This window comes from Onychomys torridus, chromosome 16 (genome assembly GCF_903995425.1).
Source record: "Onychomys torridus chromosome 16, mOncTor1.1, whole genome shotgun sequence".
In the NCBI taxonomy this organism is placed as follows: Eukaryota; Metazoa; Chordata; class Mammalia; order Rodentia; family Cricetidae; genus Onychomys; species Onychomys torridus.
Window position 1 is genome coordinate 30,039,020 of NC_050458.1, and position 15,021 is coordinate 30,054,040.

The 15,021-nt window shown below is 44.0% G+C and overlaps 1 protein-coding gene across 10 annotated transcripts in view; it reads right to left on the reverse strand.

Moving 5' to 3' along the window:
- The window catches only part of Asap1 (ArfGAP with SH3 domain, ankyrin repeat and PH domain 1), a 309,763-nt gene that overhangs the window by 107,181 nt on the left and 187,561 nt on the right, over nucleotides 1–15,021 (reverse strand). For all 10 annotated transcript variants that reach the window (XM_036207548.1, XM_036207547.1, XM_036207546.1 and 7 more), the window contains one exon: nucleotides 6,953–7,098. In XM_036207548.1, the coding sequence (XP_036063441.1) occupies nucleotides 6,953–7,098 (146 nt within the window). The remainder of the gene's footprint in view (nucleotides 1–6,952; nucleotides 7,099–15,021) is intronic.

A 15,021-nucleotide genomic window follows, 5' to 3' on the forward strand; every position in this document is an offset into this window, starting at 1 on the left:
TACATTAAAATGCCAGACACTAAAATGATGTAATAATATCTGCCTTCCCATATTCCCATTTTATTATAGCAAACACATGTATCTACCATAATAAAAACCAAAACAAAACACCCCGAATCCTTACCCCCTTGCTCATCACCTCCCCACCCCCAAGGACAGACCTCAATTAACATAATGTCCCACAACACTAACCGCTCATGAGTCACATCAGGGCATGAGGGGAGGTGTAGTACAAACACTGAAACATTCCAATCACGGATTTTCCTTCTGTGAAAAGATTATATGAGGAGCCCAGAACCAACAGATACATCCACAACACAACTCTTTCACCTACTGTTCATGGAACATCGCCAAAGAGAGGACAGAAAGATTATGACTGTCAGAGGACAAAGAATTCTGCTGTGAGATTGTGTCTTCTCCAAATGACAGGGAAACTTCACCTACCATACCTCAATGACATGGCGACCTAAACAAGACCTGAACTTGTTCTACCTCCAACAGACATGCTGACATGGAAGGGGGATCTCAGGGTCCTCACTTCTAGACAAAGAACTAGAGGCGACTAGGGGAAGGCTCAAGGTGAGAAATAGTCTCCCCAGGAAGGAGCATCTCACTGGTTATCCAATACCAAGCAGTCAGCCCTGAAATCACACACACAAGCAACACTAAATGGGCAGGGTGGGTGGGCAAGTTATTTACACACACGCACACATGCATGCACGCCAACAACATTGACAATGAAACAGAGGCCAGGAGTTTGAGAGGGAACAAGGGGTCCAGGACATGGGAGGGGCTGAAGGGAGAAAAAGGAAATGGATGTAATTATATTTTAATTTAAATGAAAAAAAGATGAGATCTTCAAAGATGCATTAGAGTTCAGGGCACCAGCAGTTATTCACTTACCACTGGGTATAACCATCATCCTCTCTACTCTTTTTAACATTTCAAAGAGAATTCTCAAAAAAAAAATATGATAAAAATCTAGATCCAACGTGTGTTTTTGGCTATTTTCATCTGTAGGGAAAGAAACTTAAAAGTAAAAAAAAAACAAAACAAAACAAAATAAAACAAAAAACAATCCTTAACCCAAACCACAACATTCTGCAGTCAAAAACTGTAAACAGGAAGTGCTCTGCAGCTGTGGAACTTTCTGCTCAGCTCCAGCAGCTCTGAAGCAATAACTACCCTTGACTGCTAAATGACCATCTGCAGAGCTGTGCAAAGGCTTGGGCAGAGAAGAGACCAGGAGCTCCAAGTCCTGCCTGGACAAGACCCCACCTAGGCACAGCCCATTACTGTTAAATAAGGTGTCTACACAGCAAGCAGTAAATCCACTGCAGCACTGACTCTGAGCACGGGGCATTTAAATGCTGTCCTCTTACCACTGAGAATCAACTCCCCTGTGCAACTGCGCAGTTGGAAACTTTAAATGTATGTGATGATGCTTTCTGCTGATGCTTTACTTCCTTGCTAGGATCCCAGGCCCAGCCAGCACTGTCCAGCAAACAACCATATTACTGTTTTCCTTTCAAAGGTTAAAAAACGTGAACTTAAAACTTGGTATTTAATTTTATGTTTCAAAGCTGGGACAAAGGAATGACTGAGGCAGAGGTGCCTGTTTAACATATCAAAGCTGGACCTGGCTGCCAAGTTCTCCCAGCATCCCTCAGTCCCAGCCCATTACAGGACCCTCCACCTTGAACTCTCCAGCCCAGGAACTGGGCTGCCCTTCCCCCAGAGGCTCTTTCCTATATAATCTATACATTTTGGTTTCCCTTTCCCTTTTTGGACCTTGGGCCTCCTGGCTGCGGTACCTGTTTGTTTCCCCTCTCTCTTCCCTTCCTCCTCTCCCACATGGCCCAGCTCAGTCTGGCCATGTCCACTCTGGACTCTCCCAGATGTCCCTGCCTCTGGCTATGCTCTCCCACATATCTATAATGAACTTTCTCCTCCGCCATCCTGAGGTGCAGTCATGGCCTTGCCTTTCCTTTCCTTTCTTTTTTCCATTCATTGTATAATTAATCAAATGCACAAGAAAATCATAAGCAGCGAAACTCAAGAGCGGTCTACATTTATCTGTTATAAGAAAGTCCACTGTAAAAGAAGTTCTTCTCACTAATACACTGAACATTAAAGGGGCACCAGGGTAGGAGGGACGTAAGGTATCCACACCGCACAGAAGAACCACATGCTGCGGAGGTGCTTTGCACAACTTCTGAAAATGCTACCACAACAGAAACTTGTGAGGGAGGCGGCTCCGGCCTTCTCACTGCTACGTCCCTCTTTCTCCGTCACAGTATCTGTACAGAACCCCAATAAATACAACACACACTGTGGGTGATACGGCAAGGAGGACCATCAATCTCGTCTTATACAAGTGAAGAAACCAAGACTGAAGCATCTTTCCAGGCTTGCAGGAAGCAGCTGCGGGTAACCTTTTCTCTGAACCCTCTTCAGACTGTCCAAGGAAACGGAACAGACCCTGTCAACATTGCTCTGGTTCCTGACCACTAAGAGGCAGCATTTCCCAGACAAAAGAAACTTAACAGACTAACTTCAGGAGCATAGAGCAAATCTGCTCAGAATGAGAACCACAGGTAGAGAAATTCACCAGGAGGGAAAAACCGCCTCACACAACCTTGGGGAGTGTAAAGGGAGCAGGCTAAGGGCCACACCCCGGCCACCTCAGGGCACAGTAGACACCACTTACTTGTCTTTGGTTCTGTACATTTCTTTTACAATGACATTTTTACACAGTGATGCTTTGGGGAACATTTGTCCTTCCTTTCAGACTACGACTTAATACTTAGACTTTGATTTATATTTTGAAAAATTTAAACTCACAAAAACCTGAAAACACGGTACAGAGCAGCCCTGGTTACTCTACAAACAGCTTCCCCAGCAACAACAGCTCACATATTATTTTATTAAAATCTAGAAACTGACAACAGAATGACAAGAGTCTGGACTACAGACCTCATTGAATCCCACCAGTCCTTGTACATGCTTTTCTGCCCACTGAGCAAAAGCAGCAGCAGCAGCAGCAGCAGCAGCAGCAGCAGCAGCAGCCTTATCTCTGTACACAGTTCTAAGGAGGGTTACTGGTCTCTGTAGGAAGCCCCAGCGCTTCACTTGGACCACAGAAAAGATGCCTGACTTCCCTGTGTTCGGTTAGCAACTGTTGCTTAAATGGACTTACGGCAACTGCCCACCCGATGCTGGTTTTCCGAGAGTTAGGGGGGTCACGGGGCTTCTACCAAGATTCCCAAGGACAGCCTGGGCCCAAGCTGTGCTGCATCTCCAAGCTCTGAGAGCAGCAAATGCCAGGGCAATGCATACTGAGGCTCTGGGAGTAAAATCGAGGCCACTGGCAGATCCAAGGGAGACAGAGGTGCCAGCACAATGTCACGCTTGTCAGGAAAAGCTAAAGTCACATGCAATACCAGCCCCAGAAGAGTGAGTGACCACGTGGACTGCACCAACTCCAGCAAAAATTCATTATGCTGTGGCTCTTACCAGAAATGCCATTATCAGCCTCAAATTGAGAATATTTATATTTTTTAATGAAATAAATTAGGTCCTCAGCAATTTCTTTTTTATTTACCTTAGACTTGTACTCTATGAAAGAGAGAGGACATGGCAACCCCCCCCCCAAAAAAAAAAACAAACAAACAAAACCAAATAAAAGTGAAAACAAACAAAAACACTTGGACTGAGGATATCTAGTGAAATAGCCAGACTGGTACTTTTTGCTTGGGAAAGAGAATAAGGAGAATTTACGGTGGCAGGGGCAATACTCACACAGGTCAGAGGTAGAGGGTGGGTAGGGCTGCTTGCTAGCAGTGAGAACCAACAACATACACTCGGTACCTGAGGGCGACTATCAGTACTACCACAGGACAGCTAGGTGATTAATGGTAAGACAGTCAGGAAACACTGCAACAGTTCCTTTTCTTGTCACGGAGACAGAATACTGTCAGAAATACTTAGGGAAGAAAAGGCTCAGTTCAGTTTGGAAGGGCACAGTCCATGCTTTTGAGGAGGGCATGCATGGGGAAGGGCACGAGGTGGAGCTTAGAGCCAGGACACTCGATAGCTTGGCGGATCAGATAGTAGGCGGCTCAGACAAGCTGTAACCCTCGAGCCTCACCCCCATGCTGGCTGGACTTTATGTCCAAAGGATTTCATGAACTTGTCCCAGAACAGTGCAAACTGCTAGCAACATGAGTCTGTGGGGGCCATTTCACATTCAGACCATAACAAGCACTCACCACACACTGCCAGCTTCAAAGTCTTCAATAAACATCAATTTTTATACGGACATACACGGATATATTAAATAATCACACGTTTGCTTGACTGTCTTGTACATGGATATACAATTGAGCAGCAACTTGTATAATACTAAATATATAAAAATATAATACATATAATATAAAATATAATAAATATTTAAGACAGACTGGTGTGGGAACCTTGGGGGTGATGACCCCTGACTAATATCAAAGCACATTTGGTCTACGGAGAGCGGGATACTCATGTGACAAGAGTATCTCTGGGAAAAGCATCCTAGGCAGTTATTACCAAAGTGAGGGCGAGTCTTACTTCACTTCCTTTCTTACTATCAGGCCTTAAAAGTTCATGCTTACTGCCCTATAAGCAACTCCACAGCAAGTGGCAAGTAACCCTGAAGGAAGAGGGAACAAGATTCAAATAGTCTAAGCGTTAGAGACATATCACAGGCTTGTCAAGCCAAGAAACACAGGAGCATTATATCTTATGTTCACCCTGTCTTTTTTCAAGCCTTTGAAAAGACAAAGTATTTTATATTCAATTCAGATTACATGATTTATTACTTGTGACTTATTCAATGGCTTAAACCATCAATTAAAATTAAACTGTCAGGAAACCAGACACATGAATGTTTTTAATACAAGAAAAACCCCATTTTGATTGGCCAAATCCTCAGGTTAACAGACTGCAGGAAGGCTTTTCAACAGTCTTCAACAGTACCGTAAGCTGTTTGTATCACATGGATTTATGACAGGATTACTACCCAAGGCCACTGAGGCCCATCTGACAGATAACCCACCCAAGGTGAGGTCATGAGCTCAAGCTCCAGATCCTTGATGATGTAACAGTACAATGCTGGGGAGGGAGGAAGGGCTACAATGCTCTTCTCCAGGACAGGAATACAGAGGAAAATATGGTAATAAATCACCTTGCTGTGTAAGTCCCCTACCTTTTAAGACTTAAAAGATACTTGATTGAATCAAATCAAAGGCAAATGTGACAGTCCTTAAGAGTTCTTAGACAGTTCACCACACCAATCACACACATGCTCAACCCCAGTGATGTGAATGCAGTTAAGATATGGTGATACCCAGACACAGTGCTTGACGAACAAAACACTGACACTGTCAATCTGTGTCTGCCTTCTTGGGTCAACATCTGTAAAGACCTTATGTTTTAGGATTCTTCCTGCCATCCACTTTCCTTAAATCTTAAAACATTTTTCTTGAAGGTACTTGTTTGTGTGTGGCTGGGTAGGGGAGGTGTTGAAAGGAATTAAGGGAGGCTCATTATTTCACTAATCAATATACACAGCTATAGCAGCTATCTTCATACATGTAAGATATAATTCCACTGCATGTTCAGCAGTGGAAGTTTCATCACTCTCTTAATCAGTCTACACACACAAAAAAAAAACAAAAAAGAAAGAAAGAAAAAAGGGAAAAAAAAGCTGTATATATAGGGCCTGCACAGGTCTACATCAGATGGGGTCCTAGAGCTCAAAGGAGAAGTGGACACATGCTCTGGTCTTTTTTGTTTGTTTTTGTTTTTCAAGACAGGGTTTCTCTGTGTAGCTTTGGAGCTTGTCCTGGAACTCACTCTGTAGCTCAGGCTGGCCTCGAACTCAGAGATCCGCCTGCCTCTGCCTCCCAAGTGCTGGGATTAAAGGCGTGAGCCACCACTGCCTGGCCATGCTCCGATCTTTAACACAAAAGCAATCTACAATTGATAATCACTTACAAATGAAAATTTCCTTTTTTCTAAGAGAGTCTCACTGGGGAAACAAACCACTCTTAAGGGTAGACCCCGTGTCCAGTAGTAGATGGCCAACAGAAACTGAACTCAATGGACCTTTGGAGGTTCCTTGTCTGATAATGTCATGTCCTGACTTTTCCTTTTTCCCCCTGTTTTTAAATTTTATCTTATTTTAAATTTACTTTTATACATACTTTTATTCTTTCTTTTTACCATACTGGTCCTCTGCATATATATTATGACTTCCGGTTTAGTGCTTTTGTGGGATTCCTGAGTGTGTAAACGAGTGTGTCTCTGAATCTGTATCTGTTTCTTGTGCTCTTTGACTTCTGTTTGTTTTGTCCTATTTCAATGATATATTAGTTTTTGCTTTATCTCATTTTATTATTAACCCTTAGAAGCCCATTTGCTTTCTAATGAGACAGAAGGGGAGGGGATTCTGATGGGAGGGGAGGTAGGAACTGGGAGGACTAGAGGGAGGGGAAACCATAATCAGGATATATATTGTGTGTGTGTGTGTGTGTGTGTGTGTGTGTGTGTGTGTGTGTGAATCTATTTTCAATAAAAGGGAAAAAGGCCCCCAAAACAATAGCTAAGAACAGTTATCTTAAATCAGTAGCAGTGGCAGAACACGGAAGACAGGTTGGTGGTTTCTCTCCCTTTAATAAATCCACCCTGCCAGCAGCTGGGCTAATGATACAAGGACAGAAATTTTACCCTGAGGTTTATCACAAACAACGAGTGCACAGCCTGTTGTTTTTATTTGACTCTTCACTCCCAGCACTGAGGGTTGAAGTGAGGAAGCAATGAATTATTGTCCGGGTGCAGGGGTGAGGGTGCAGGGGTAAGGAGGGTGCAGGGGTGAGACTATAGTTAGTGCTTCATTACATACGAGGAAGCTTACCAGATTTTTCAGCAGCGTGGACAGTTCCTTTGTAAGTGTAGAAAACTTCACAAACGCAGTGCCAAGGTCAGGGTTGTCTCTACTTAAAAAATTACTTCCAAACTTATCCAGAACTTGTGCATAGTTTTCTTCATTCTGTACATGATCTAAAAGAGACGCAAAGAAGAGATATGAGCCATTATTTGTCACAATGCGGAGTTCTTTTGGATGTTGATCACTGTAACGTCTCAAAAGGAAAGCAAAGAAAACCAGCATCAATTATTTGTTGAACATGCCCAGAGGCTGGCAGTACACTAAATGCTCTTTTCTTCTGAGACAGGGTCTGAAATATAGTTCTGCTGTGGTCCTCTCTTGTGCTGTGATTACAGGTGTGTGCCTCCATACCTGGCTCCCGCTTATGCGTGTACTCCCCCCCCCCCCCCCCCCCACACACCAGTTTCCTTCACAGCTCATACATATCAATCAACTCATCCACTGACTCTCCAGTTACTTAAAGGAAAAATTCTTACCACATTCTCCAGCAATTAAGAAACTACGAAAAAAGTTTTTCATTAGAAAACTCAATCTTAGCCAGGCATGATGGTGCACACCTTTAATCCCAGCACTCAGGAGGCAGAGGCAGGCAGATCCATGAGAGTTTGAGTCCAGCCTGGTCTACAGAGTGAGTTCCAGAACAGCCAGGGCTACACAGAGAAACCCTGTCTGGGAAAAACAAAACAAAACAACTCCTCCCCACCAAAAAAACGAAAACAAAAACAAAAACAAGAAACAAAACCAAACCCACCTCTGTCTTAGAACACAAAAGAAAACTTCAAGTATTCTAGCACATTTCTTTCCCCACATCTATCTTGCCTCCTTTATTTTGTTTATGCCCTAGGTCTGCAGAACAGCACTTGTAAAACTTTACATACACACATATAAAACTGCCTCTAGGTACAAAGCTCGCATGCTTGGATAAGGAGGATCTGTGTTTTAAGTACAGTTTCGGTACTTAACCAGCTTGCTACTTTATTGTCTGGCTTAAAAACCCACAACAATGAGGACAGCAAAAACTTCTGTGCTTCCTACCCTAGCCGGCACCCAAGGAGTATTTACCATCTATTTAGGGATCAGCTTTCAGATCTACAAGCAGACCAACCTTATAGGAATGGGGAGCCAAGGGGCTGACATGAAGCACAGACATTTCTCAGTGAGTGTACACACACTGACATCCTACCCTCCTGAAATACCTTCTGTCCTGTCTTCCATGCTTTCCTGATCATGCTCCACCTCTACACTGCCTGACCATCTGTCTGACGTCATCATATTGGAAAGCATCTCCCGTCTCTGGGACTTTATTATTTTCTATCTTTGAGCTCTAAGACTATGAGATCTCAAGTCTTACCACTTTAAATGCTTTCTAAAAGTTCTAATTTGATACCTTAATCCAGAGCCCACCTCTAAAACATAAACCTTACACATCTAATGACCTATCCAATGTGTCCATTTGGGTGCCCAATCAACAGGCTACAACAGACCCTTGGGTCTTCTTCCCCAAGCCTTTTATCTCAGTCACAGGCAAACAGCATTAGTGAGGGTGTAATGCAAATTCTGTCAGATCATACTTGATCTTTCTTTCTCACACCCTGGTACCTCAAAGTGGCCACAGAAGGCCATTTACTACTGAGAATCCCACCTTTAAGGCACAACCCAATCTGACTACTTCCCATCATCCCATGCTAATAACCTACCCAGCATCCCCTTTTCTTCTGGTCTCTTGGTTGCTGCTCTTGCTTTGTTACGAAAGCAGCATTCTGCACGGCCCTATTAGATCATACAGCAGATGTTAACTCCCATCACACACATAACCATGAGGTATGCCAGGCTCATGATCTTTATAGGCATACCGAAAGGAGCACAGAACCTCTCTGTACCTTAAGGGCTAACGTGTGGCAGCTGGCTTAACTGGCAACTGAGTTGGAGGCAATTCTCCTTCCATGTGCAAGATTTTCCAATATTCCAGTTTGGCTGTTCAGATCTCTATTTCTCTATTCCTCAGTTTTGGTGTACAAAGAATCTGTGTTTGTGTGGAAGTCCACAGTAATGCCTGGTATAGACACTAGATGAATTTGGGACAAGTATCTGTTAGAAGTATCTGTTATCCTAAGCCATCCCTTAGAAGGATCCCTCCCTTGCCCGTTAAGTCCTGTAATTCTGCATAGTTTTCTACATTATCTATACATACCTTTCCATAGGAGGCATGGACTGTCTCTGCTCACCTCTCTATTCCCACTCAACAGACAACACTGTAGATTTCTCAAGAGGCTTTAGGATAAATCTGAATTTGGCTTAGTAAGAATTTGTTAAGTCCTCTGAAATTTCTTGGGCTGTTTATCCCCAGTTATTCAACTGAAATGAAATGCTTTACTTTCAAACACTCCTCAGTAACTGTACAGGAACAATGGGCATTCACAAAACAGAACACGAGCCAGATGAAGGCCCCAACACCTTCTGCTCATCTCAGCATTAAAAATTCATGATGTCTGCAATGGCTGTAAGTATTTTTGGCTGAGATATTAAAAAAAGATACAACGCAGCTCTGGTTACACTTCCAAAAAATAGAAAGGCCACATCAGCTCAACAACAGGCTGTCTACATCTGCCCCAAAGCCAAGATTCCTGCCTTTTGTAAGCCAGTGGGAAATAGTAAGGTTCACCTCAACCTTCCCAGGGGGGAAGGCACCTCAGTGGTAAGTGGAAAAAACTGGTACACTGTTGCAAATCAAATGCCTACAAATGTGTAGGTTAACAGTATCTGCTGCTCACTACCCAGATTAATAAAGACATTTTTACAAATTGGTTCTGGAAGCCTTTCCTGGGCATCCCACACAACTGCAGTCTCTTCTCTTCCTCCCTTGACATCCATTACCCTGAAATAGAATTTCATGCAGAGGTTAGGAAGAATTATGAGAAGCCTGGCAGATCAGTGATGATGACTCACTGCAGAATCAGACAGACTGAGCAGAGACAGGTCACCGGAGGGGGCATTGATTTGTGTTGAGAATGTTCTCTGGCCTAACTGCTCTCTCTGTAATATTTTCCTATTTTCCTCATCACCAGATCTCTGCAAGATGTGAGAGATGAGAGGTAGAAAGCCAGACTGGATGAGTAAGCATAGGCTAGGTCGTAGATCTTCAATACCCATTTAGCGCCTGTAGGTGCTTATGCATGCATCAATTTGAGCGTGCTTCCAAACACAGTGATATGTCGTATATACGTAATATTCTGGTACAGAATCAGATATTAAAATATAGTGGTATAGTAAGTTGAATTTTGGGATAATAATACTAATGGTGGGAGAAGCATAAGCCAGTCATTGTTATCTCAGAGCTGTATGCAGTATCTAACAGCACAGGAACAGGTCTCATGCATTTTAACTACCATTTAGCATAGTGCATTATGAATCCATTAGGGACAATGTACTGAAAGCATCTTCCCCATAGCTCCCCTCCCCACTACCTCACAAAATACCCCTACCTCTGTGCAAAACTAAGAGTTTTCCGGGAAGATTTTCAATGTGTAACGGGAATGAGGGGATGAGGGGCAGTGGCACTGCTCTGGTGGAGGAAGCATCCAGGGCAGAGGCAGAGGAAGGTCACATTAGAGGACAGTCAGTCATCTGCATGTGCTATCACTTCAGGGGTACAGGAACGAAGGAAGTAAAGGCATGAGAGGAGACCATCACAGAACACTAAAGAGAGGGACTAAAGGCACGGGAAATGCCCTGCTCACTCCAAGAGACAAGAGAGCATAGAAAGCTCTCTTTTATGATCTGTACTGGGAGGCTTAGACACACCACACGACAAGGGACAAGAGCCTTGGGCTTCTAAGACAGTGAACTATGGGAAGGAACAGGTGGAGTGTAGAGACGATTTTGGAGAGGCTCACCATTAGTAGCCTTTTTGGGGTGGTGCATCAGTTCAGGGAGCCAACACCCTTACGTACATACTAAATAAGCTCTTTCCCTATTGCTCTGTCTCTCTGACAGATCTTGCTTGCAGGTCGCAGTCCCTGAATGCAGCTTAGAGGAAAAGCTCTACCCTGCTCAATGGCAAAATCTGAAGTGGGATGGACTTTTACCCATGCCCGAGTGTTCGGTACTTTGGTCAAGAGGCCTTCTTCTCTAATGGAGACATCAGTGGAATTTGCCTCACAGAGGGTGAAGATATCTATCGTAGGACAAATGGTTAGCACAGAAGCACAGGAAGTATGTGAGGACAAGGACAACGGTGGTGCCATTGCTGCCCACCTTGCTCACTGCAGTGCAACTGGCCAGGCGTCAGAGGCGTCAAAATCAACCTGGAATCAGGAAACTAGGAGCTCACACCCCGAGACTGGGAGTGCCTTTGGGATGTACTGCAATTCCATCCCTAAAGCACTCCTGGAGGATTTCGTGATAATGAAGCAGGCCTTTCTCGGATGGCTGTTTACTTGTGGTAGAACTTACCATGCCTCCAGACTGGGATCCATCACAGTAAATATCCTAAGACCCATACAATACCCCTTCGAGGCATTATTTTTATTTATGTGCACCTGTGTGTACCTGCACACCTGTGTGTGTATCACATGCGTGCAATATCCACAGAGGTCCAAACAGGGTGTTGGATCCACTGGAACTGGAGCTACAAGAGGGTATTAACTGCCTAATGTGGATTCCGGGAAACAAACTCAGGTCCTCTGCATGAGCAGCCATCTCTCCAGCCCTGAAGGAACTGTTTCATAGGTAAGTAGCACTCAGGGTTGAAGCCAGGATTAGAGACCAGCTACACTTGATTTCTGCTGACCCAACTCAATTAAGACTATCTCATATGCCAGAACACCGTGTTAACACCTACTCAGAATCCACTACATGAAAGGTTTAGGGTCAGTGCCAGGAATCCAACAGACTTCTTTGTGCCTTAGCAATATCAACAATGCAATAGTTATAATTAGTTGGAATTAAAGTTTCTGATGAGTTAAGGTGTCAGAATTACACAAAGTATACCTTCTATACTAACTTACTCACTGTCCACAACTACATGCTAATATTACCACCTTCATTTTAAATATGTGAAAGGGTTGAAGGAGGTTAAGCAGGTTTCCCAAAGTCACACAGCTAATGAGAAGGGGTGGCAGGACTGAGGCCTGGTCTATAAAAGGATCTGAAAATCTGGTATCTTATTTCTAGTCTTTATTGCTTGGTCCTGGCCAGATGACTAGACTTACTTTCTCTTTCTTTCTCTTTCTCTTTCCTTCCTTCCTTCTTTCTCCCCCCCCTCTCTTTCATTTTTCTTTATTAAGAAATTTTCTACTTACTCTACATACCACCCGCAGAACCCATTTCCTCTCTCCTCCTACCCCCCAGCCCTCCCTCCCAAGCCACCACACAACCCCACATCCCCCAAATCAAGGTCTCCCCAGCACACTGAGCCCAGGCAGGTCTAAGTCCCTCCCCACTGCACCAAGGCTGTAGGCATCACACCACAGGCACTGGGCTCCCAAAAGCCTGCCCATGCACCAGGGACAGATCCCAATCCCCCTGTCTGGGTGTCCCCCAAACAGTTCGAGCCAAACAACCATCTTCCGTATCCAGAGGGCCTAGTCCAGTCCCATGGGGGCTCCACAGCCACTAGTCTACAGTTCATGGGCTTCCACTAGTGTGGCCGGTCATCTCTGCACATCCTCCCATCATGATCTTGGACCCCTCCCCCCGCCCCCTTGCAGAATCCCTCCACTCTCTCATGTATTGGATTCCCGGAGCTCAGCCTGGCACCTGGTGGTGGACCTCTGCATCTGCCTCCATAAGTCACTGGACAAAGGCTCTATGGTGACAGTTAGGGTATTCACTAGACCGGTAACCAGAGTAGACCAGGATGACTAGACTCTTGAGCACCTCAATTCCTTCATGTATAAAGCAGGTCTAATAGACTCACCTAGTCACTGACTGCTAAGGTGTCATAATGAATAAGAGAGATCTTTCAGAAGAACAGCAATCCCACAAAAAACCCAATGGCTTCTTTCTGTTTAGTGAGTATTAAGACCTTAATGGAAGTCACCAAAAGCCCATATCTAAGTCGAAACCCTAATGTGACTGAGGCATTAACTGGCAGAGGAACACAGAGCACTAGCCTAGGGCATAGAGAGGGTCTGAATCCCTGCTCTAGTCCTCACTGGCCATGCGACCTTAGAAAAGTTACTGAAGTTTTTAGGGTCTCCAGTTCAGATGTGAAATGGTATGTCTATGAAATACAAGGCAAATGTCTAATATTTTTATATTTAAAGTGCCAATACTAATGGGGATCAGATATAAACTTAATGTCATGGAATACTTTGGAGAATTCTGGTACATGTAAGCTAGCAGTAAGGTAATAACGTCTAGTTGGCATGTCATTATGGGAAATTTAAGAAGAATGGCTATAATGTGCAACATGCACTTTTCAGCACGAGTGTTCAAGTACTATCACTCATTCCAAAGTAGGTCTCACTTTCACATCTTCCCACCTCTTCTTTCTTCAGAACCTGGCCCTTCCTTCAGGGTCTTTATCCTCTTCCATGCAGGGTCTAGAGTAACTTGTGTTTATCATCTTGTGAGCCAGAGCTTCAGGATTCTGGAGGGAAGCCTGGACACATACGTGCAAGCCTACACACCACCTATAGTGTCTACCCAAATGACTCTTCCCTGAAGTGCCACCGAGTTCCAGGTCTCAGCCTTCCTCATTCAGAGTCAGTGTAAGCCCACTTTTCACTTACTTCCCATAGCTTTACCCCACTTATGATGTATCTGGTTCCCAGTGCTCAGTCTGGCTACAGCGAGTGCTCAATAAAACGTTTATTGTGGGTAGTGAACAAATAATGTTCCTTCTCCCACAAAAGATACATTTGTCAGGAGCCAGGCACAGGAGCTGCAGTAATAAGGCACATTGTAGTGCCAGAGCACAGGGAAACAGACACACTCTCTTCTACTGTCTTATACACACCCGATAGCATGAATCACAGTGTTGCGATCTTAACTGCTTGTTTTTGCAAGTTTTAATTCACATGCAATTACAGATACAAAGATCAAACTGTAATTTCCTCTTCCGATTCAACCTCTTTCTGTGGCCAGTGTGCATGCTCGCGCGCGCGCGCGCGCACACACACACACACACACACACACACACACACACACACACACACAGGCATTTTCCTTGTATTCAACTCACTTTTTAAAATGCCAAAAGAGGTAGCATGCATGAGACACCATGGCTTCCTTTTTTTCCAACTGAATAAAGACCAGGAAATTCAACATAAGCACATCTTAATAATTATGTCAACTGTGGTTATGTTTCATAGCAAGCTGTGGTGCTGGTTACATAACAATCTCTCTACTAAGACTCTTCCAAGTTGTTTTCAGCTTTTCCCACCAAAACTCAACACTTCAACGACAATTTCCAAACACAAGCTTGTACATGCTGCTACTCTGTCTCTGGAAAACTATACACAAACAGAGGCTTGCAGGGGCTGTGGATATACGTACACTCCATCTTAGACTCGCCATGTTTCCCCCAGAAGAGGCTGACTGTGGGAATCACATCAACAGCAATGCCTGTATGACAGGGACCCTGTCTCTGGAAACTAACACTGAGAAGCACTGTCCTGAACTGTTGCCTCACAGACAGGAAAAATAGGACCACAGAAAGCCCACTTTTCTGTATTTTACAGTCTGTTAACATTTCCTTTTCTTTCCTTTACCTAGTCACTCTAGTTTTGAATTGCCTGTCTTTCTTACCAGTCTGCAAGCAGACTGCCTTATATAGAAGGGAGCTATCTTTGTAGTATGTGCTGTTAATTGTGATGTATAACTTCTGGTTTTCATTCACAATTCCTCCCTAATGTAGACCATAAATCCAAAAGGTCTTGTGTCTGACACAGTGCAGAAATTCAAAGTTTCCCTCATCTTTTTGTTAGATTGGTCATAAAGAAATTGTCTAACTTTCCCTGATAGGAGGGGTCTTGTTCACAGCCCAGAGGGAAAACACTGCAAAAGTCAGAAGATGCTGCAGAGACAGGCAT